Source organism: Castor canadensis, chromosome 1, assembly GCF_047511655.1.
Source record: "Castor canadensis chromosome 1, mCasCan1.hap1v2, whole genome shotgun sequence".
Classification (NCBI taxonomy): Eukaryota; Metazoa; Chordata; class Mammalia; order Rodentia; family Castoridae; genus Castor; species Castor canadensis.
Window position 1 is genome coordinate 123,672,596 of NC_133386.1, and position 23,557 is coordinate 123,696,152.

Consider the following 23,557-nt stretch of genomic DNA (forward strand, 5'->3'; position numbering starts at 1 on the left):
CCTGCATTCATTGTCTAATTTTATCTTTTACTTTAAGACTTGATCTTAATTATTTTTTGGTTAAATTAAAGAGGATTTTAAAATCTTTTTCATTTATCTGGTGAAACTATGGGTTGAGTGCAGGGACTCATGCTTCCTAGGAGGGCACTCTACCACTTGAGCTACTCCACCAGCCCTTTTTGTTCTGGCTATTTTTGAGATAGGGTCTTTGCCAGGGCAGGACTGGACTGTGATCCTTCAATTTTGTACCTCCCACCATAGCTAAGATGACAGGCACACACCACCATACCCAGCTATTGGTTGAGACAAGGACTTGTGAACTTTTTGCCTAGGCTGGCCTAATCCTCCCAATCTCATACTCCCAAGTGACTAGGATTACAGACTTGAGCCACCATGCCTGGTTTCAACACAATAGTGAGCAAGTCCAATTTTCAGAAATAAACTTTAGCTACTGGGCACAGGTATCCTCTTTGTGCATTCTGTACATTCTAGATGAATTGACTAAACTGATAGAGAAATAGATGCCATGTTTTGTGTAATCTGAGATTGTCCTCTGACCATAAAATGCCTACAGCTAGAGAATCAGAAACAACATAATGTTTATCATTGCATCACTAAAATTACTGTATCGTTGAACCCTGTTTATAGCATTGGACTTGACAAAGTGCATGAATAGCTATCTAAATAGTTCCTTGTTTCTGATGGCTCTATAAGCCATATATTGCAATGACCATGGCTTAATTCATAGCTCAGCAGAAATTACATTCTGGCAGGATATGTATGATGAGTCGTTACAATTTGGACTTGTGCTCAAATTTCACAATTCAAAGGAGAGTGACTAGAGTGCTGCAGTGGAAAGACACAAGACTGGAAATTAGGAGTCCCAGGTTCTAGCTGCTGTAGTACTGTATCCTCTGAATCACCCAGGCCAACTCTTGAAATCTTAGTGTCTACATCTCAACCATGACATGAGGAAGTTAGACTAGATGAAAATCATGATTGACTTTTCACTGTGTCATCAGAATGATTCATTGTGTTTATCTGGACCAATATGCCAAGAGAGATGGTTGAGATTATATCAAAACCCCTCAGAAAAAATGCAGTGAAAATTAAACAATAATTAAGTGAATATGGAAGAAAAATGGCAGCTCCTACCTCTATTTTCTTTTATAGCTCTGGCATTCAATAATGTCACAAGTATTATGTGACTGCCTTATGTGACTTATAATTACAATAATAGCTACCATTTACTAAGTATTTCTCATGTACAGTTATTTTAATTTACCTTGAATTTAATCATAACCATTATTCCCATATTACAGATGAGCAAATGCACTTAGAAGCAAAGTAAATTGCACTAGTTTATACCACAAACAAAGACTAGGTCTGTGGTTGCAGCTTAGGTTCTGAGCCAAAAGATCACTCATTCCATTGTTCTATATTAATTCTGTTGTAGATGCTTACTTTATTTACGAGTGAACCAAAAATATGAAGAATCAGAAAATCAAACACTTATGGTATCACACAGCTTGAAATAATGATTATTGATGTAGTTACTACAAATTCAATAAATTTAGGGATGGAGTGGAAACAATATTGATTTCAAAGTAACTTAGTTGTATTTCTTTCTTTTTTGCTGTTTTAAGACTCCATGAACTTGCCGTGGTGGTAAATGTATCGAATCTTAGAATAAAGACAGCTTTTGACCTTTGAAATTTGGAAGAAAACTGAAGATTATTTAAGCATAGCTTTCCACTCAAGCTCAGTGTTCAGTAAGCTGCTGCCATTGCTCTTTCTGAAGGGCAGGCCCCGTCATCCACCAAACACCACAGATAACATCCAATGTGTCCTTATTACCTTATTGCCGAGTTAAGAAATGTGATATCGTGCTCCTAAATTTCATCTCTTCTTTCTACAATAGAGAGCAAGAAGTGCTCTTTTACAAGCCAGCTCAGTTTCTGTGTTATTACTTATGCAGAATAACGTTAAGATATAAACCCATACTACTCAGTATATTAAAGCAGAGTGCTTGTTCAGCAAGATGAGCCTGGGCCAGGGTGTGAGAGTGAGGCCGGCTGCTGTCATTTCCAGTTCTGTTCCATATTCTTGAGATCTTGCCTCTCCTCTCAGGTTACACGGTTGCATCAGAAGATGAATCACTCACAGAGTATATCGTTTTCCCTGAACCTTTATGCCCCGCTCAGTCACACGACTGAGATACCATGCTGATCCTCTTTCTAGTAGTGATGATGAGGCAGAAAGGGAGGGAGACAAGAGGCCCGTGTCCTCATTTTTTTCTGCAGAACATCTAGCCATCACATGATGGGTGAAATTTGGCTTGTCTTTTAGACAATGTTTTTTAAATTAGGTGTGATTATTTCTGATGAGGACTGGATTGTCCACATAATCATTTCTTATTTCAGCAACAGCTGAGCATGAGTGCATCTATCCTCTTGGAACTCTCATTACATACAGCTTTTCTTTTCCCCAGGCTTTTATGATACTTTTGAATTATGATTTCAGAGTAAGGTATGATGGCATTCTGTCTTCTATTTCATGAAAATTAAGGAGATTTAGTGATCAACGGGGAATCAATGACTAAATCTCCTCACAAAGAGCTCTCCCTAGACCATTGGAAGAGTCTATAAACTGGCTTTTTGCCTCCAAAGCACCACAAAATCCATCCACCAAAAGCTGCCAGAAAACTTTCAATAGCTTGTTCCCCTACAAAATATCTGGTTATTCTGCTATTTAAAATATTTCAGTGGTGCCATGATGCTTACAGGGTACAGTCCAATTTCCTTAGCATGAAAGAGAAGTCCCACAATGCACTGACCACCTTTAAATCCTGAAACTGGTTTTTCCTCCCTCCCTTTTCAAGCATTTTTTGGATATGCTATGTTCTCTTGTTTCCAAACTTCCAGTCTCTGTCAAGTATGATGAGGTTTGATGAATTGATTCTTTTTGTCATTTTTAAGACCAAAACCAGATAAGATATAGTTGCCAGATTCTGATATTTTGAAAACCAGAATTAATACTCATAAAAAAAACATTAGATTACAAGATCTGGCTGCCAAATGGACTTGCTAACATCTCTGAGACACTTGCAATTTACCCTGCAAGTTTTCAGCTTCTCCTGCAGGGACCTATCTTCTTTCTGCTGAGTTAATCTCACAGTGAAGGCAAATGCTCTGTCTAACCAGCAAGCGGCTCTCAGAGAAAGGGGTGAGCTGAGCACTCCTTTTTTCAATTCCTCTTCCCGATTTACACAGCATATAATTCCCTTCTCCACGGCATGGGTAAAGAGGCCCACAGCATCATGATGGAGAAGTCTCTTCTCTTGTAATCCTAAGTGTGAGGAATGTTCTACCATAGCCTGGAAAATCCTTCCTCCTTTGTCTTCCTACCCAGTTCCTGTGGCCACTGCATACCCAGCCTCAATGGCATTTCTTTCTGTCTGTACCTTTGTTCAGTCTACTTATTCCCTACCGTCCTCAGACCCCCAAACTATTCAGTCATGTTATTTTCCATCACATCAGGAATTATTCCATCATAGCCTATGATGCTAGTTGAATGAAATGATTAGTCTGTAAAACTCTCAAAAGCAGGGGCATTATTATGCTTCACCATTACCTTAGATAGCTTGGAATCTGTGTGTTCTAAACTAAATACAGGAACATTTTCCAAAATACTTAAGCAAGAAGAAACTAAGTAAAGATAACTTACTTTGCTGGCTGTCAAGAGCTCGGTTGAAAATCTATCTGTATTAACGCATCTGACCTTCACAACAACCCTGTGAGCCTGTAAATATGAGTGCCATTTTACAGATGAAGAATCAGGTTCATAGAAGAACTTTACCTAATTTGCCAATTATGTGTGCAGCCAGTGATACTCAATAACAATTGGACTATTGTTTTTACGTGATTCCTTGAGTCTCCCCTTCTTAGAGTCATTCGTAAGGTAGAATAACATTTGTTTTTCAGAATAGAAATAAATATTGATAAAGGCTATTACATACATGAGAAAAAAAACTCATGCTCAAATATTTTTAACCTTATTTAGTAAGTTTATAAATAGATAAGGGGGAGTCTAATTTAGAGATTAGGACTTTAATACTGACTTTAAAAATATTTCCAGCGAGGGAATATATGACCTATATCATGTATGATGTATAGTTTAAGTTATATCACATGTTAATGGTATCTCAGAAGTTAGAGTATAGGTTAGTGGTCCATCAATATAATTAAAATTTGGGCATTGTCTATTTAGTCTGACTTGGCAATATTTCTTATTTCCCTTACCTTACTCATTCTGGATTATCTTGACTGTGACTTTTTATATTGCATGTGATATCTGAGCTCATCCTACTATCCTCCAATTATTTTAGTCAATATTCAGTAATATTTGATAAATTTACCTCAGCTGTACAGTCCTCCAAGTAAATTATGAGAAATTATAAGGTCCTTGGGTAATTGACTATACTGCTTGCTAACAAATAATAAAACAATATAGCAGGCATGCATTAAGTACTAACTGTATATGAAGCGCCCTGCTGTGTGCTATGTGTACATTTTTGTTCTAGAAATGACCATAAAATGATCATATGGGTAGCCACTATTCTTCTCTGACTTTAGATGAAGTAACAAAGCTTCAAAAAGTTTAAGCAGTTTGCTCAAGGCAACAATGAGTGGCATTCGAATCCAAACCCCTGCTTGACTCACTTTAAAACCTTGCTTTTTAAATTGTTATGCTACCAAAAAGCCCAATTTCCACATTCTGGAAGTGAGTGCTGTATTTGAAGATAAACATTGAATTCTGTCTCTGCAAAAGCAAACTTTAAGACCCAAGTTATATCACTCAATATGGCTACCACATTTTTTTCTTACCTATTAAACATGCACCAATGCCTATTTCAATGTCTTCTAATTTCTTTAAGACCTAGGACCTAGGGAACTTCATGCTGTACCAGGTACGTGGTGGATGCTTGATAAATTTATGCAAAAATAAAATACCCCTTATATTAACAAAGCTTTTTTCACATTTTTAGTTGTCTCAGAAGACTCCTGTGACAACAGAGATTATTATCCCTATTTTACAATAGAGGAAATAAGGCTAAGAAAAGTCAAGATGCTCGGTTCTGGTCGTACATACCTTATCAGCAGCAAAGCAAAAGCTTCACATTTCTGAGTCCTTTTCAATTACACAGTGAGTGCCTTTTGGAATAAAACATGTAAAATCAAGGCAGAAGGCATAAGATGTCAAGGAATTCTAAAAGATTCCTTTGTGAAAGATATTTTTCAGAAATTATTTGCTCAATCATCCTTTCTTTCCTTGAAAGGCAAAGAATGTCATCTAACTGTATTTGCTTATTTCAGAGCTATGGATACTTACTTGGCATTTATGGAGGATTGTTTTGTAAAATGAGACCACGCCGGGTATTATCACAATGAGTAGACAATTGTTGAGAGTGATCTTGTCCATTGGTTCTTTTAAGAAAGGCAGGAAGCCCCTTTATAAAATGCGTTACTTTATTGTGGATCTGGTTACCGTTCCCTGAGGTGTGGCCCTCCAAGAAATCAAACTTTGACATAGCCTTTTTCTTTAACTGTCTTATAGACTCCTAAAATATATAACACAGAGACAGGAGGTTGAGTTGATCAATAAAATTTGCTAATAATCCTGCAGCTTATATTTAGTCCCTCCGAATCTTTCCTCCCATTCCACCTTGTTCCCCACCAGAGCAAAGCAACCAAGTCTGATTGGACTACATTTGGCTCCGAATCCTTTCTTTCCTTCTCCACTAAGGTATAGGAGATTGGAAAGTGGTTTTCAAAGGTTGCTTGTAAGTCTGAATTTGGGGGTAAAGGCTCACTTATTTAGAAAAAGAATTTGCCTCTATCTCTGTCTCTAAACATAGAACAGTCACCCTAACTCATGCGAAGAAAGTGAGTCATCTTGCTGGGATGCAGAGACCATTTTTCTCTCCTTACATTACAAAGGCTTAGATTGCAATTACTTTTGCAATCCCCACTGTCAGTGCTGTAATGGTTTTTACTGTATGAAAAAAACATAGGTTAATAAAGGTCAATGTTGGGTTGATTCTTACAGTTTTCCTAATTCTCTCACAATAGCTTGGGCCAATATACTTTAATCCCAAGTTTGTGGCTTTGCCCTAGAAGTAGTGTTACCTAATGACTGTGCTTTTGTCTCTCATTTTTGAAAGGGAAACTCTTTTGTTACATTTGAAAGAACTAAAAAATCAGAAATCTAAGGATTAACTTTTTAATCAGATATAATGATTAAAAATTCTTTGTCACAGCAGTTTTCCTTTCATTATAAAAGGAAAGTAGACAGTTTCTGTTCAATTAGTGTTCATTGAAATGTTTTTAAATGAAATTAATGCTGACTAAAAGGACACCAAAAAGCATATGACATGATTAAGGGCTTTGCTTTTTGACTTTTTTATGAAAAGAGATTGCTGATTAAAACTAAATTATTGCAAAGTCCATAAAACACTATGCTTCTGTGCATGCACGATACTTAAATCTTAGTATATTATAAAACTAAATATCACAAAAGCTTCACCCTGTTACAAATATTTCTGATTCCTGTGTTCATTCATTCTTAATCATGCCAGTGTAGTTCAGGGAAATCAAATTTGCAAGGCTTATTTTGGTAGAACCCATTATTTGTGACTAGTGCTGGCCTTTCAACTTTGGAAGAGTTTTAAAATGTGTCTTCATCTCATAGTATTATTTAAACATTTTATTTAATTTAATCTAGACTTTTATCAACATATTACGATATGTTGATATATAATTTCTTTTGGGGTGAATTGTTCTAGACCTCATGTGCAGTGAAGATAAATGCATTTGATGACTTAGTTCTATCTCAGAACTACCTGATTTTACAAATGAATCCTAATTGATCTACTTGCATCCATATTACTCATTTCTCCAGTCTTTTAATAAACAAGTGCCTTTCCTCGCAGATAAATTCTATCCTCATTACTTTTTATTGCCTAAAGTAGGAGATGGCTCAAACTAGCAAAACCACTATATCTTTTTTATTATCTCTTATGTTTTCTCTTCAAAATTGGAGAACAAGAGGGTGGAACAGGTTCTGCCCAAAAGAGGGGGTGGGGGGGAAGGGAGGGTAGCCCAAACAATGTATACACATGTGAATAAATGTAAAAATGATAAAATAAAAAAATAAAAAAGTATGAGATAGAAATTTATTACCCTCCCTTTGGAGACCTTCTATATGTTCTCCATCCTAACAGCACCAATAATAATACTATTGATGATATCTATCATTTATTTATTACTAGTTAGTACTTTCTTGTATTCTAATAGAGGTTAAGTGAAAATATTCTTTCAATCTTTGCAACAATCCTAGGAGAATGCTATTTATAATATTAATTATTATTCACAATTTGTAAGGAAGGAAACCAAGGCTTGGAGGTGTTAATAATTTTCCTAAACTCATGAAGTAAATAATTAATGGAACCAGGGACTTAGAACAATCCATCCTTCCCCAGGAAGGTTTTATCTTAATTAATGTTGTTTTATTGTCTACAAACTACTAAAATTGTGGATTCTTTCTCTACCTTCTGTATACTATTTTTTTAAAAATCCAAAACTCTAATCTTTTGCTTTTTCATCTAGCATATGCCCCTTGCCTGACCTAGTAATCCAAGCTCTCCTCTTATTGTCTCTCACCTGATTCAGTCTTCTCATCACAGAAACTGGATACCTCAAAATCATTATTAATGTCAACCTCTCCTTCAACATGAAGTAGACTAACAACATGTTTCTTACTGTGTCTGTGTATGTACAAGAGAAAGACAAAGGGAGGGATATGGAGGAACAGGGTGGGAGTGTAGGTAAGAGAAGGAGAAAAGGAAGAGCAAATAGGTGGAGGGAATGAGGGAAAGGTCAAAAAAAGAGAAGCAGAGAGAATTATGCAACACTGACTAAAACTTATAGCTGTGTCTGAGTGGAAATAGATTACTTGGTGGAAGGAATAGGACCATTTTCATATTTTGAAAGAGATGAAACAAGAGTTGAATCTGAGAATTTGATGGTACTAACAAAGCAGTAGAAGATGCATGCTTTAACCGTGGCCCGGCCACCATTGAATTGAATAATCATAGTCACATTGTAATTAGTATAGGTCTCAGTTTCTTGTCTATAAAATGGATACAATATCTCAGCATCGTATAATTGCTGTAATAATGAGATGAAACACTTACAAAATGATGAAAATGCAGTAGATAGGTCCTCAAGGTACTTACGAACTAGTGAGGTGATAGAAATATAACATATAGACAGAGATTAATGGCACAGAAATAGAAATAGAAATATGTAAGAAAAAATAACAGCTAATGATTATTCAGTGGGGATTAATTTTATGCTAGATATATGAATGAACTCATATAATCTTCACAGCAGCCATATAACATAGGCTATATTCACTATTATCAAACCCACTTTACAGTGTAGAGTCACCCAATCATGATCGTCTAGATAAAAAACAGTGACATTAGAATTCTAACCTGGGATGTCTGGCTCTAGATCATGGACTTTTAACTATTCTCTGTGCTTCTGCAGAGAGCTAGAGAAGTCTGGGTCTCAGCCCCAGCACTTTGCTGCTAGTAAGAGGACTCTACATCACAAAGCCTACCCCCATGGCTCCTCTTATGACTTGGGCACCTCTGTGTCAGGTTTATACTCAACAGTGTCTAGTCCTGACTCAGCCACTTTTTTGTTGACCATCATGACCTTTAGGCCATTCTAAAATAGCTTATTTGGGAGAAAACATGAGTAAGTGTGCTGTATTGACCTAGCTATTTAAAACCTTGAATAATAGAAGTGCATTAAGCATAAGAAAGTTGAGAGAATTTCATTTTCTAGTTGAGATTTTTCTGCTTGCTCATACTCAGGCAGCATGGAAATAAAAGATAATTTTAATCAATTATCCTTAGAAGTTCTTTCATTTCTACTTAACAATTCTGCAAGGCCTTTATTAAAATCAGAGTCTGTTAACCTGTCATGTGATTAGTTTTCTTCAGGCTGTTTACTAGAGTGGACCACAAGGCTAAAAATTCCATAAAAGTACATTCACTCAGGAGAGTTATTGATTTTTCCCTCTTGCATTTCTATTACACAAGAAGTCCTAACTGCTTCTCTCTTATATTTAATATGCTTTGCGTTTTTAAAACCATCGGAATGGAGCATAATAGGAAGGTGCTTTGAGGCCCTGAGGAGTTTAGCCCTTGGGATAGTACTAGGCATATATTGCCGTTCATAGACTACAAGGACAAAATGTAATGGAAATCTTGGAGAGAAGGTGAATTAATCTTTGAATGTTAAAAAATTGGTAGTGGCAATAAAATGATACTTGCTCATAAGAAGAATGGTAAAATGTAGGTTCACTCTTCAACGTACCATTTACTAATGATGGGATTTAAAACCTTTCATTTAACTACTAATGTCTGATTCTCATTTGGAAATGGGTTTGCTTATTCTGACTGTACATATTGCATATGGTTTGTGTGAGAATCAAATTCATTCAAAATTCATTCAGATATTTGTAATTGAGTACGTGGCTCATGCTGAACAGGTATGGGGGTGGGGAGGAGAAAGAATGATAAATAAAATAGAACTGGTTTTATGAATGTTGAGGTACTACAATGGCAAGTTCAACAATAATGTAAACATACTCTCTTATATTATATATTATAGAGAGAAGTTTACAACTAGGTTCCACAAAAGATTACATGGAAAGCTTTAATAGAGTATCTTGAGTAATGGGAAGTCTCCTACAATGCAGGGTGGAGCTGACACTTAAACAATAAGTGGGAGAGAGTTCTAGAAAAGAGATTGGAGAAGATTTGAGGAAGAGGGTATTTGCATAGTATTCGCATAGTAACCAACACAAGAATGGGTTCACTAAATCCTAAGAGCTGGAAGATGATCTGTGGGGCTGTGCCCAGTGGATAGATGGCTCGTGATGACATTGGTTACAGGCAGGACCAGTCCATGCTGAGCACAGGAGGTCATGATGAAGTCTATATGGGGGTCCCTGGAGATATTGAATATGAACTTGAGCAACTAAGTGGGAGGAGCTAGGATTTACTGGATGAAGAAGATGAAATGAACCTGATTTGAGAAGAGGAAGGGAGAGCTTGGATTTAGAAGCTCTGAAATCTGAGAGGTCTGTAAGATATCTGAATGGAGATGACCAGCAGGTAATAGGGTATTCAATTCAATAGAGAAATCTGGACTGAGAATACAAATAAAGGAGCCATTGATTGGCATCTAATATTTAGATATGTGAATTAGGGAGAAGGTAAAAGTAACAGTAAAAAGACCTTCTAATTGTCAAAGTACTTGGTCAGTCAAAACATGCTCTACAAATAGAAAAAAAAATCCTATAATTATCAATATTTAGTGCAATATTTTCACACCCATCCATTTATTTAACTTTGCAGTTCCTTATTTTATTCCAGGCAATATGCTAGGCACTGGTTATAAACAGATAAATAATATTGAGACATTCCCTCAAAAGAGAGTCAAGAAAGCAAGTGTGAAAAGAGACATATTAAATTCTTAATACTGTCCTACAAATGAGTTCATGTAGCTTGCCTTTGTTCATGGAGTCCAAAGGACAATGCAGAGGACTCTGTTTTAGTCTTGTTAGCACTGTCTTTGACTGTTGCCTGAAGTTCAACATGCTGTGATCTAGAATTCAGCAGAACTGTGGTCAACAGGACTGGCATCCTGCCTTCTAGCCAGTTTCTTTCAGATAACTGCTTTCTATCCCTGTGGTCCTGGGCTTCTGATGTCAAAGATGCCTCAAAGCATACATGGAGTAGCAACCTACTCCAATGACTTACACGCCTTAAACAGGTTTGTGTTTGAGGCAAGGCTTTTTAACTGAATATGTAGCACAATTTTATAGTGTAGGAATTTTGATAAACTATAAGTTAAACTGTATCTTCAATAAAACTACTACATATAGTACAAGTTCATTTGCCATTTTACCCTGATACAGTCGTGTGAGTCTGGTCTCATTAAAGAAGTATCACTCTTTCTTTTAAATAGAAGAAAATGGCTCAAATGCCAGTCTTTTATAAATATCATGGCCAATTCACCGTATATTGTTGTAATTTTAATTAGCTTTCATCTATTTTAGGCTCCATTAACAGCAGTAATATCAAGCATGCCCTAAAAAATGTTTTGAGTATTCCAGGCACTGTGTTGAGTTGTTTCTTCTGTCTCAACTTATAGTTTAGTGAGGGAAACAAAAAATAAAAAGTAAAAATTATATTTTTAAATTAAGATGGAATCTACAAAGGAAACAGGGTTTAGAAACACAGAACACTTGTAGGTTACTTATTTTACACTGGGATGTAGTTATGGTCCAGAAATACAAATCTACAATTACCTAAACAATTACTGATGGTTGGTCAAATATATGTTAGGCTGAGATACAAAAAACACAGATTTAACCTTGGATCTATTACTTATTACTTGTTAAAAATTAATTAAAATTAAATTACTTTCATAAAAATGAATAGTGCTTACTGTGTGCCAAACTCTGCCCCAAAGTTTTACAAATATTAACTCACTCAATCCTCAACAATCCTGTGAGATAAATACTATTACTAACTCCATTTTCTGACAAAAACTGAAACAAAAAGAAACTAAGGAATTTATCCATGGTCACATAACTAGTAAGTGGTAAAGCAAGTTACCTTACCCTCTATGAGCCTATTTCTTTATCTGAAAGTTAGGTGTGAGGTGGGTGCCATGTGGAAAGTAGTTTTTAAGCAGAAAAATGGTAGATGTTTACTGTTATAATTTTACTACCAGTGATAATGTCACTATTATAATGATTGTAACATCTGAACTTGAAATACGATGAAGAAAGAAGAAATTTTCAAATGGTAGACTCTACCCTCAAGAGAGCTTACTGTCTTACTGGAGAGAAATCATTAGTGTATGTGACACTTAGTGCATATTTCCAAATCGCATGAGATCATTTTGCTAAATTTCAGGCCATACCTATAAGTGTTTAGTTCAGAAAAAAAGGGGATTATTGAAAATTAAAATGTAGATTGCTGAATTATGGTTCTGTAATCTGAGTCCAATTCCCTTTATTTTATAAATGAGTAATTAAAGCTTGGCAAAGCAAAATGACTGAACAGAGTTTCTTATACCTAATTAAAACAAGGACTAGAACTAGAAGTGAGGACCCCTGTGTTTTGAAACTTTGGTCCTTTTCTCTGATTAGATTTACTTTAGCTTTCCTTCCTGCTGGAAGCTCACCACTTTCTAATCTTTTCTTCCTCCCCACCACCTCCCCAGAGAGAAAGGTTGAACTACAGGACTGTAACATTAGATAATGAGATCTTGTCAGTTAGGATAGAAACTCGGGAGTGTGAGACTTTCTAATGGCTCTTCTGGGAACTTTTACAGAAACTTTTAAAAATAGCTTCAGTGAGGTACAACTTGATAAGTTTTGACATATGAAACCATCTAATCAAGGCAATGCTCATGTCCATCACCCCCAAAAGGTTCTTCATTCTCTTTTGTAACCCGTCCATCCAACTCCTTCCCCTGTGTACTCTACCTCCCATTCCAGGCAAGTACTGTTCTTCTGTCACTATACATTAGAATTTTATGTAAATGGGATTATGTATTACATAGCCTTTGTCTGCCTTCATTCACCCAGCCTCATTGAGATCCATCTGTGATGTTGCATGGATCAATAGTTCATTCCTTCTTGTTGCTGAATAGCATTCTAATGCATGAATATATCAATTTCTTTATTCATTCACCTGTTAATATTGTTTCTAGTTTTTGGCTATCACAAATTAAGCTGTTATAAATATTTATGAGAAAGTCTTTAGACATATGCTTTCATTTCTCTTCGGTAAATACCTAGAGGTAGAACGGTTAAATCACAGGTAGGTATGTGTTTAATTTTTCAAGAAGCCACTGAGCTGTTGCCCAAGGGCTTGTGCCATTTTGCATTCTCAACAGTGTGTTAGAATTCCAAATGTCCATATCCTCACCAACATTTAGGATGGTCTTTTTCTTCTTTGTGACAATAAGGTTTGAACACATGGCTTTGCACTTGGTAGGTAGATGCTCTACCACTTGAGCAACTCCACTGGTCTGTTGTTTGCTATAATTATTTGGTCTTCACTTTTTGTCTGTGCTGGCCTCAGAAATATCCTCCTATCTACACCTCCTACATAAATAGGGTTAAGGAATGAGCCACCACACCTAACTTTTTTGCCCTGGTTGGCCTCACACAACAACCCACCTATCTCTGCCTTCCAAGTAGCTTCGATTATAAGTGTGAGCCACCATACCTGGCCCATCTTTTTAAATATTAATCGTTCTAACAGGTGTCTCATGGTTTGTCATTGAGATTCTAATTTTTATTTCTGTGGTAATTTATAATGTTGGTCACTTCACACACTAATTTGGTGCCTGTGTATTTTCATTGGTGAGGTATTCAATCAAATCTGCTCACTTATGTTTTATTTGGTTTGATTGTTTTCTTATTATTGAGTTTTAAGAGCTCTTTGTTTTACCAACAAGTCCATTATCAGATATGGGATTTGGAAAGATTTTCTTCCATTCTGTGGTTTGTCTTTTGTTTTCCACAACAATGTTTTCCAAAGAACAGAAAATTTTAATTTTAATGTGTCTGATTTATCAGTTTGTTCTTTCATGATTTGTACTTTTGGTATTGCACTTAACCCAGGGTCATGAAGATTTTCTCTGATGTTTCCCTTTAGAAATTTTTATTTCGGTTTTACATTTACATCTGATATCCATTTGGAGTTAATAAAAGGTTAGTAAAAGGTGTGAATCAATGTTTTGTTATTTTTCATATGAATGTCTAGCTATTACAACATCATTTATTTATTTTTTTTAAATTACCTTTTCTACATTGAATTGCCTTTGTACCTTCACTGAAAATCTGTTGCCTAAAGATGTGAGGGTCAACTCCCAGAGGCTCTGCTGTGCTCTGCTCTGTTGGTGTGTCTACCTCATAACAACCGCACTGTCTTCTTCATATTAGCTTTAGAATACATATCCGATAGTGATTTTTCCCCAATTTTCATTTTACTTTCTAAAAGTTTTGGCTACTACATGTCCTTTGAATTTCCATATGGTTTTAGAATCAGTTAAAATTTTTTTAAAGAAAAATAACTAATTAAATAACCTTCTGGGCATTCGGTTGGGAGGGCATTAAAGCTATAAATCAGTTTTTAAAGCATGGCATGATAACAATACTGCAGCTTTTTATAAGTCTGTATGAGGGGTAGGGCTGTAGCTCAGTGGTAGAGCACTTGCTTTGCATGTGCAAGACTGTGGGTTCAGTTGCCAGCAGCATAAGTAAAAGAGAAATATTACTTAGAAGTGGTACAAAGAGACATTCTTGTCTCAGACTCATTTAAAAAAAATCAGGAATGGATATTGAATTTTGGAAAGTACTGTTTCTGTGCTTACTGTAATGATAATATGGCTGTTTTGTTTCTTTTAAAAATATGAATTATTTGGTTCATTTTCAACTTTTTTTTTCAAGATGCTTTGTCTATTTTGTTTTAATAGTTTTATACTTTCAGGTTTTACATTTAACTATTTTGAGTTGATTTAAATTCTTTTAAATTGCTGTATGGGTAGGGGTACATTGTGGCATTTACAAAAGTTCTTACAACGTATCAAATATATCATACATGATTCACCCCCTCCACCATTTTCCTTTATCTCCACCTTCCCCCATTCCTAGAATAGTTTTAACGGGTCCATTTTCCATTTGCATACATGTGTACACAGTATTTGCACCATATTCACCCTTGCACACCCTTTCCCCACCTCCTCCCCCTTCCCACTGATATAAACCCTCCCAGACAGGACCTATTTTGATCTCCTGTTCTCCAATTTTGTACAAGAAAAAAAAATTACATTTTTGTTTGTTTAAGATAGCTGCACAGGGAGTTTCCTTGTGACATTTCCATGTATATATGTATCATAACCCGAACTGGTTCATCTCTACTTTTCTTCTTTCTACCTTAGTCCCCTTTTTATGATGGTTTCAACAGGTTTAAAAATTCTATATTCATTCTTATATAGAGAGTATATCAACCATATTCGCCTCCTTAACTTCCTTCTTTTACCCTCCCCCTTTCATATGTGACCTCCCCTTAGTGTGACCTTTTTTTCCCTAATATTGCTGTATTTGTATTAGGTCTATATTTCACATGTGAGAGAAAACATGTGACTTTTGGCCTTCTGAACCTGGATGACTTCACTTCATTAAAGTAAGTTTATGCTCCCAAAATAAAGCTTACTTGGTGATGACACATTATCCTTTTTATATGGTGTTGGATTAAATTTGCAAAAATTTTGTTTAAAATTTTGCATCTATATCCATGGGGAGAATATTGGTGTTGCTTTTCTTGTAATATCTTAATTTGGTTTGGCATCAGGGTAATGTCAGCTCAAAAAATGAATTGGAAATTATTTGTTCCTCTTCACTTCTCTGACAGAGATTGTATAAAACTGTCATTATTTCATCCTTAAATGTTTGGTAGAATTAATCAGCAAAGCCATCTGGGCCTGAAGTTTTCTTGGTGGGATGTTTTTGGTTACAAATTCATATCATTAACAGATATATGCTATGTTCCTGTAGGTTACATATTTTTCCTTGAATGAACTTTAGTCATCTTTTAAAGAATTTGTCCATTTCATATAAGGTGTGGAATATTTTGGCAAAAACTTGTTTGTAAGGTGTCCTTATTAGCTCTTTCATGTCTGTACGATCTGCAGGAATGCTACCCCTCTCCATTCTGATGTTAATACTTTTTTCTCCTTGCTTCTCACCTTATTAGTCTTGCTGGAGGGTTATCAATTTTATTGATATCCTCAGAGAACCAGCTTTTGGTTTCATTAGTTTTCCTTTAATTTCTATTCTGATTTTAAAAAATTTTCTTTCACATCTTCTTACTTTTGTTTCATTTACGACTTTTTCCTGGTTACTTAGGCTGGAAGGTGAAGCCATTAATTTAAGACCTTCTTTTCTAATAAAGGTGGACAGCAATATATATATGCTCCTATAATACTGCTTTTAGAGCACCCAATGAAGTTGCTATGTGGTGTTCCTTCTAATTCAGTTCAAAATACATTCTAATTTCCTTTTGATTTTATCTTTGACTAAGTGACTAAGGTGTCACTTAGTTTCCAAATATTTTGAGATTTTCCAGAGATTGTTATTGATTTCTAGCTTAATTTCTTTGTGGTCAGGGAATATACTTCCCATGACACAAATTCTTTTACATGAATTAAAATTTGATGTATATCTTAGAGTATGTTCTATCTTAGTAAATTCTATACAAACAGTGGACTGGAATGTGTGTATTTTGTTACTGTTGGGTGAAATATTCTGAAAGGGTACATTAGCTCATAGTGGTGGCCAATTTTGTGTAAGTCTTCAATATCTTTACAGGTTTTCTATCTGTTTATTCAATTAGTTGTTCAGAGAAGGGTTCTAAGATCTCCACCTATAATAATGGATATCACCACTACTTCATGCTGCCTTGTCTCTCCAGAACACCAACTGGATTGTTTCTGCTTAGCAAGTTTGCTGGCTTTAGCCAGATTCCCCTTTTATAATTTAGCCTAAGAACTCAAGGCTGTTCAAGATGGAGAAACCATAGGACTCCCCCTGTTCATTTCTTTCGAATCTGATATCCATTCCTGAAATCCATTATATACCTATTTCATCTTGCTTTTGTTTGTTTGATTTGGTTTGGTTTAGTTTGGTTGGTTATTTTAGGCACAAGTACTAAAGTAGGTACTGTTTGCTGGAAGTGCAGTTACCATGAAATTATATTCAAACCAATTGCAGTGAAAAGTATTTAAATGGAGATCTGTATTTGGCACTACTGCCTCACAAAAAGTACATTAGACATCCTGAGGCCTGCAATCTACTTAGGGCATTGCAACATATACCAGACATAATACATGTGTGGCTTTGTATTTATAAACATGATAACTAATACCAGATATTGTGCTAACAGGAAGAAATACACTACTTGTGGGCAGGACAATTTCATGTTGTGTGGTAGTTGAAAGGAAATTTGTGATTGAAATAATATTGTATTGATCTTTGAATTCTCTGTTTCTAGCACAGTGCCTGGCACATAGTGAGTCTCAATAAATGTTTGTTAATCTCAGTGAACTTGAACTAAGTCAAATATTTGATCAGGTCAATATTTGGTTCATGGTGGACCATACTTGAGTTTTGAAGTAAAAAGTTTTAGAACTTGTAAAAGTGGTTGGACATGAATATAAAACTTGTGATCAACACTTAATAAAAACTAAATAATTAAGTAATATGACCTAAATGATTATGTATCAATGTATGTGTTTTAAAAAGTAGAGAATAAGTATATGGAATTTGCCACTTTCACAATTTGAAAGAAAATTTCATTGAATTTACGACCATCAACTTTTCTAAGAATTGGTTGAAGTTAAGATTGGCTAGTGTTAGTTGAGGTCACAGCTGGTAAGGGAACTCAGGAGTATAAGTAGTGTGTTACATGAGGGGCAAGCTACACTCCATTCTGGCCCAGTAAATGGAACTTTATGGTAACCCTTGCTATAAATGTGAATTAAAAAATGGTTAGTGTTAGGAATAGGAAGCCACTAATTTTAATTCAATAACTGTCACCCCAGTCCAAGTCTGAGCATTAAGCTGGGTAGCCATTGGTTTACAACTTTTCCTTGATGTCATGTTTCATCCAAACCAACCACCTCTGACCCCATTCCCACCTGTGCTTTGCTCTCCCTTTCCTGTCTCAGGAACTCCCTCTACCTATCTTTGCATGTCTAAATTCTGTACTAACCTCAATCTCCTGCAAAGTGCTAAATCTTCTACAGGAAATCTTAATTTCCCTGTACATGAATTTTTTTTTCTTTTTCATTGCTTTGTGATTAGTTTATGCTACCTCTTTATGGCACTTACACATTTTTAACTTGTCTTTTTGTTGTTTGTGCCTATATATCATCCCTTCCATTAGACTTTAAGTTCCTTAAAGATAGATTTGTCTTGCTATATATCCATTTGCTTATAGAACTATCAAAAAGCTTGGCACACAGGAGATGTTTCATATGTTTGTTAAACAAGATCACACACAAATGGATACGTGGTCCAAAGAACATTTTTTATGTTGAGCTTCTCCATGCAGATTGTAAATTCGCTAACCTTTTCCCAATGAGTGAGGAAAAGAGGACCTTTTAGGAAACAGTGCTTAAATTAATGAAGGACTCTATGAAGTTCCAGATATGACATAAAACCCAGAAACTGGGGTCTAGAGTAATGGTGATTATTTGCATAAGAAATTCAGAAAGGATTGGCTGGGATTTTGGAAGATGTCTTTAAATTTTTTATTTTTCCTATTGTTTTGTAAGAAATTCAGAACATTTACTAGTGAAGGAATATTTTGGGAAGTTGTGGGCTGGCTGGTCGACAGTGCATGAAGAAGAAGCATGTGGCTGGGGCAGATGGGAGTGTATAAGGGCAAGAACGAAGGCAGAGGAGGGACTGTGGGTGTGAACTGAACAGAACACCATGAATGAGAAAAAGGAAAGGTTGGTTGAACTAATATTGAAAAACAGAATGTCTAAGGCAATAACCTTATGGTGTATAAAGGGAAAAACAATCTCTCTACAAATTAGCCCAGGTAGAAATTCTGAAGGATCAATTCTAATTCCTTCAATTCAAAATTTAAAAGTAATTGATACTGCTGGTATCAGTTTTTGAGCTTTCATACCACAAGGTCATCAGTAAGAATGAATCCACCACCACCTTGTTACAAATGCAGGAAACTAGGTAACCCAAATCATGTAGCTCTTCCAAAAATAATACAGCAGGAATCTTTCATTTATGTTCTCAAATTGTTTCTCACAACTTGTACTTTGTATTGTACTAGTTGGAATTTCTAGGTCAATTAAATGCACAATTAATTCATTATGCTATGCATGTGCTCCTTACCTCTCTGAGTGCATGAATAAGTAGCATTGTTGACCATGAATCTGCCCCTAAGAATATGGACCTCAGCACTTCTTCCAACATGCCTTTCCCCTACTTCAGCAATCCCACAGAGACTGTTGGGACTGCCAGAGCCTCACCTTGCTGTGCAGGGTATCATCTTCAGTGAACAAAACTCAGAATATGTCTTTAAATTCTATTCATATTTTTTTAGTACTTGTGCTAGTTTTTGTTGCTAAATTACACAAACATGTTTGTTTGGAATTAGCATATTCCAGTTCTGTTCAACCCACTCCTAGGTCCCAAGAATATTTAAAGGCACGATTCTCCTTGCATTAGCTATGTGAATTCGATTCAGAACAAGAAACAAATGTGACTTTTACCCATACATACTCAACACAAAGGTCTTCTAACTACTCTTAAAATTTTAAATAAATATTTGGCTATATTTTATATTCATAAATCTTCATCTGACTAGTTATTGGAAATAATCTTAGATAAACAACTTGTAGTGTGTAAAGGGGAATAATACTTCATACATGAAGAATATGTCACATCTGTGTCTTAACTAAACTGATATGAGATCTAAGACATGGAAAGGTACTGTGAGCATGGGTGTTATTTTCACACAAAAGAGAAGTGCAGACACCTACCTGCGTGGTGTGTGTGTGTGTGTAACCCCTGCCTTCCATTGACTGCATTCACCTCCAAACCTGCCAACCAAATCTTGTGGTAGAAATATTTTTTCACATCTCTCTCTCCCTCCTACTTCTTTCCCCCCACACACTTATGGTATGTGCAGTTTCGCCAGTATGAAGAGAGGGGAACACTAATGGGATTGCTTCTCACAAATGTGGGAACGAAAATCCTTCCCAATGAAAACATCTGTCTCTGTTAAAGTCATGCCCAGTTATCCCCCAAAAGAAATGTTCTGATTAACTTTTTTTTTAAAGTCTTAAGATAGCAGTTTGTGTAGCAGATCTAATTAAGAAGTTTATGTAACAGATCTGCAGGGTTTTTTTTCTTCCTCAACTGGGTTCTTTGAGCTCAGTTTGAGTGTTACCAGCTTTCGATATGCAACGGCCAAGTGCTTCCCGGGCTGAGAGTTATCAGCTTTTGTGGGATACTATCGCTTCCTTAAAACAATGCGAACAAGCTATACAGCATGCATTCATTCCGGTAAGGGAAATTTACTTTTATTTTTATCATTGTCACCTTTTACATCTGTAGAGAAATATATAATACATGTATTCTATGCATCTAAAGGCATGGTATCTTCTCTATAGTTCTTGTGTGATTGTTTTTATTTGCTGTGTGTGAAATCTGAATTCTTAGTGTGGCCAAATCTTGATCAGGGAGAAAAAATAAACGGTGGTCCAAAATGAAGTCCTACCACTGAAGTCAGTAGTTTCTAATGTATACTAAAGATATTTCAAATAGTAAGAATATCAATGTGAATTTCCCAGTGGGGTCCCTAAAACTACTTAGAATTGCTTAAATATCTCTTACAATTGGGTTTGAGATATAAATCAAGAGGCCACAAATTAGTTTTAAAATTTCTTTTCTAAGCTAATTTGAGTAAAATTCTCATAAAACCTCTCTTAACAATGTGATTGTTTCTTTACTAAGAAATAATAGTTAGAGATTTGTGGGCATCTTGGATAGAAGGTATAGATTTATAAAATGAATTCAGAATTGAGTCAGTGTTGTATTTTATATCTTATAAATAATGTTTGGGCTTGTAATTTATCTAGTTAGAGGGACCAAGCTGGCCATATTTGACAGACTAAGAAGAGGTAAATAGGACTTGGAAGGAGAGTATAAATTATTTGATTCTTTTAATTAAATCTATTTTGAAGTATTGAGATAACCAATTAGGGATAAGAGAACATTCTTAAAAATTAAGCACTATTAAAACTATTTTGAACCTCCGCAAGAGAAGCATTATTTCTGACATAGAAACTCGAGAGAGATGCTTCTGTCAACAGTTGCAATACATAAATCTTCCTTGAAGTTCAAGTTATTTTCAAGTGTCTCAAATTAGGTGTCATCATGTTTTTCTCGGCAACTTGGGAATCACCTAAATGTTTCAAAGACTTCTATATTTGAAATTCTTCTAATTGAATCACTACATACTAATTAGATCTCTGATAGGTGGTGTTGATTCTTAAAGACATAAAACATACAATTTTTGAAATAAGTCTAAAAACTGATGATGGGAAGCTCTCTAAATCGTATTAAGTTATAATGATTCTGTTTTGAGCTAGAATCTGGCATGCATGATTTGCTTCTGCTATCTCTGTCAAACTCCTCTTCCTTTGTTTTATCACAGAAAGCATGATAGTCCCTGTGAAGCCCACGCATCCACGCCTTCCGGAGCCTTCTGTGGCCAGGCATAATTAATTCCTGCCTTCTATACACACCTCTAACTTAGCATTTAACGTGTTATTGTTCAATATTTTCTTCTTTGTCTTCCTATTTATCTTATAACTTCTTGGAGAGAGGTGAAAAGGAAAGTTGGTGAAAGAAACCTACATTTATTTGTTTGCGTACTTATTTTCCTGTCTTGAACTCCTTGATTACTGAGGCACATCTATTCCCAGAGTCTAGCACAGTGCTTGGTACAGAAAGAGTGCCTACTGAACATGGAGGAGTGTCTAAATCAACTAAAAGGAGTCACCAATTCTAGGATTTCAAGTTAGTGCATTATGCTTTTCATCACTAGGTTTGTTTATACTCACCTCATAAAATTATTTCTATTAAAATCCATGAGGAGGAAAGCAATAAACCCTTACTGAAGCATTGCAATGTGGTCAGTGATATGTTAATACAAAGGATAGACACCCATGGAAAAGACAGCCTTCCAGTCAGTTCCCATGATTTATGCCTTCTCATTCTTCCATTGTAACGCCTGTTCCTGGTTCTCCTCCTGCACATATATACATAAGCATATTCAATTTACTTTCAGATTTGACTGCACCAAAACTTTTTCAGAAGATACTGGGAATTTCAAAATCTCTCAAATCTTCTCAAATATCTTCTGAATGATTATTAAATATAGATCATCATAATTTTATGGTTTCTTGTAGAAAATATAGCTATTATTAAAATATTACCAACTGAAGATAATACTATTTAAATCAAGCTTCAATTTATGTTTTGTCAGAATGTACAATTTGGATTTCAGAAAAAAAAAATCTCTGTTTCATACTTATGTGACCCACTGATAGGCTCCAAATACATATGTATTTTTACATAAACATATACATATAGGTATGTGAACTTTTTGCTTAATGATAGCCTTCCTTGTTTAGAATCACTTAATAAATCCTACCATGCTGATTCTATTACATTAAAGAATGACAATCTATTAACTTAATTAATTGTCTTCTGTAGAATAAAACTAATTCTTTTTTGATATTCAAATATTTGAAAATGAATGGTGTGTAGGCAGTATAGACACATATCAATATTGCTTATTTTAAAAATCTGACCTGAAAAGTGCACAAATAGGTAAGTGCTCTTCTGTGCAGGTACTGTGAGTGTTAGTTCCTAATGCACCATTAAAATGCAGAGTTTCTCAGATGTTCTCCATCATGACCATCCACATAGTGAGTTGCAGACCGTGATTCGTCAGTCAGTGCAGCTCTGTGAAATATTAACAAGATTTCCATAAAATATCAAGTCATGACATAGTCTTCTCCCAGAGAACCTCCCATAATCCCTAAAATTTACTTTGTTGAGAGTCAGCTGAACCTAGCAAATGCCTGTGTAATGCTGCCCCAAACCATGGGAAAACAAACTGTGAAGTGCTACAAAGTTCCAAGATTTGATTCCACAAATCATTTTATGACTTCTTGTGATGAGATGAAAGTCAAATCCAAAGTCTCAAACAGGTACAGTGTCTGGACATAAGAGCTCTTGGTATAAAGCAGCAATATAGAAGTTTCATGTCTTTAATATGATGTGTCTGGCCAATATAAGTTCTTCAGTATTTATCCAATGCATGTATGATAAGACCTCATTCATCAAATGCTATAAATTGGTTCTATAATTGGAGCTATAGGGGCATCCTTGAATACAATCAGAATCTTTGGGGATCAGGTAAGTCTAAGGCCATTTTTACTCAAGTCATTAGATAAACTTAAAAACAATCCCATAATTAGTCATTCTTTTCATGCAGACTTCCCTATGGTTTTATTCCCTTATTAGTTCATTTGTTTCACTTTCATTTTATGGTGCTCCCACTATTGCCAGTCACTATTCTAGGCCCAAAATAAGGACCCAAATGGATACCCACAAATTCTTTGTGGTACCATCCCTTTTAAGAGAGACTGAATTATTGCTTTACCAAATGATAACCTTCTGTCTCTTACTGCAATTACAAAGTTAGTTTTCCTTACATTGTTAGCCATCACATTTGGATTTGGTAAACATTCAAAGTGGGATGCTGTGCATCCTCACTACATTTCTTCTG

General features: G+C 35.5%; 1 protein-coding gene across 19 annotated transcripts in view; it reads left to right on the forward strand.

The window, feature by feature from the left end:
• The window catches only part of Dlg2 (discs large MAGUK scaffold protein 2), a 2,025,432-nt gene that overhangs the window by 1,289,854 nt on the left and 712,021 nt on the right, over nucleotides 1–23,557 (forward strand). The window contains exon 1 of one of the 19 annotated variants that reach the window (XM_074081693.1): nucleotides 19,969–20,259. The exons of 17 other annotated variants lie outside the window; for them this stretch is intronic. In XM_074081693.1, coding sequence (XP_073937794.1) covers nucleotides 20,155–20,259 — 105 coding nt within the window. In that variant the 5' untranslated portion in view covers nucleotides 19,969–20,154. Of the gene's footprint in view, nucleotides 1–19,968; nucleotides 20,260–23,557 lie in introns of those variants that run through there. One more of the 19 variants, XM_074081698.1, reaches the window with a different exon arrangement.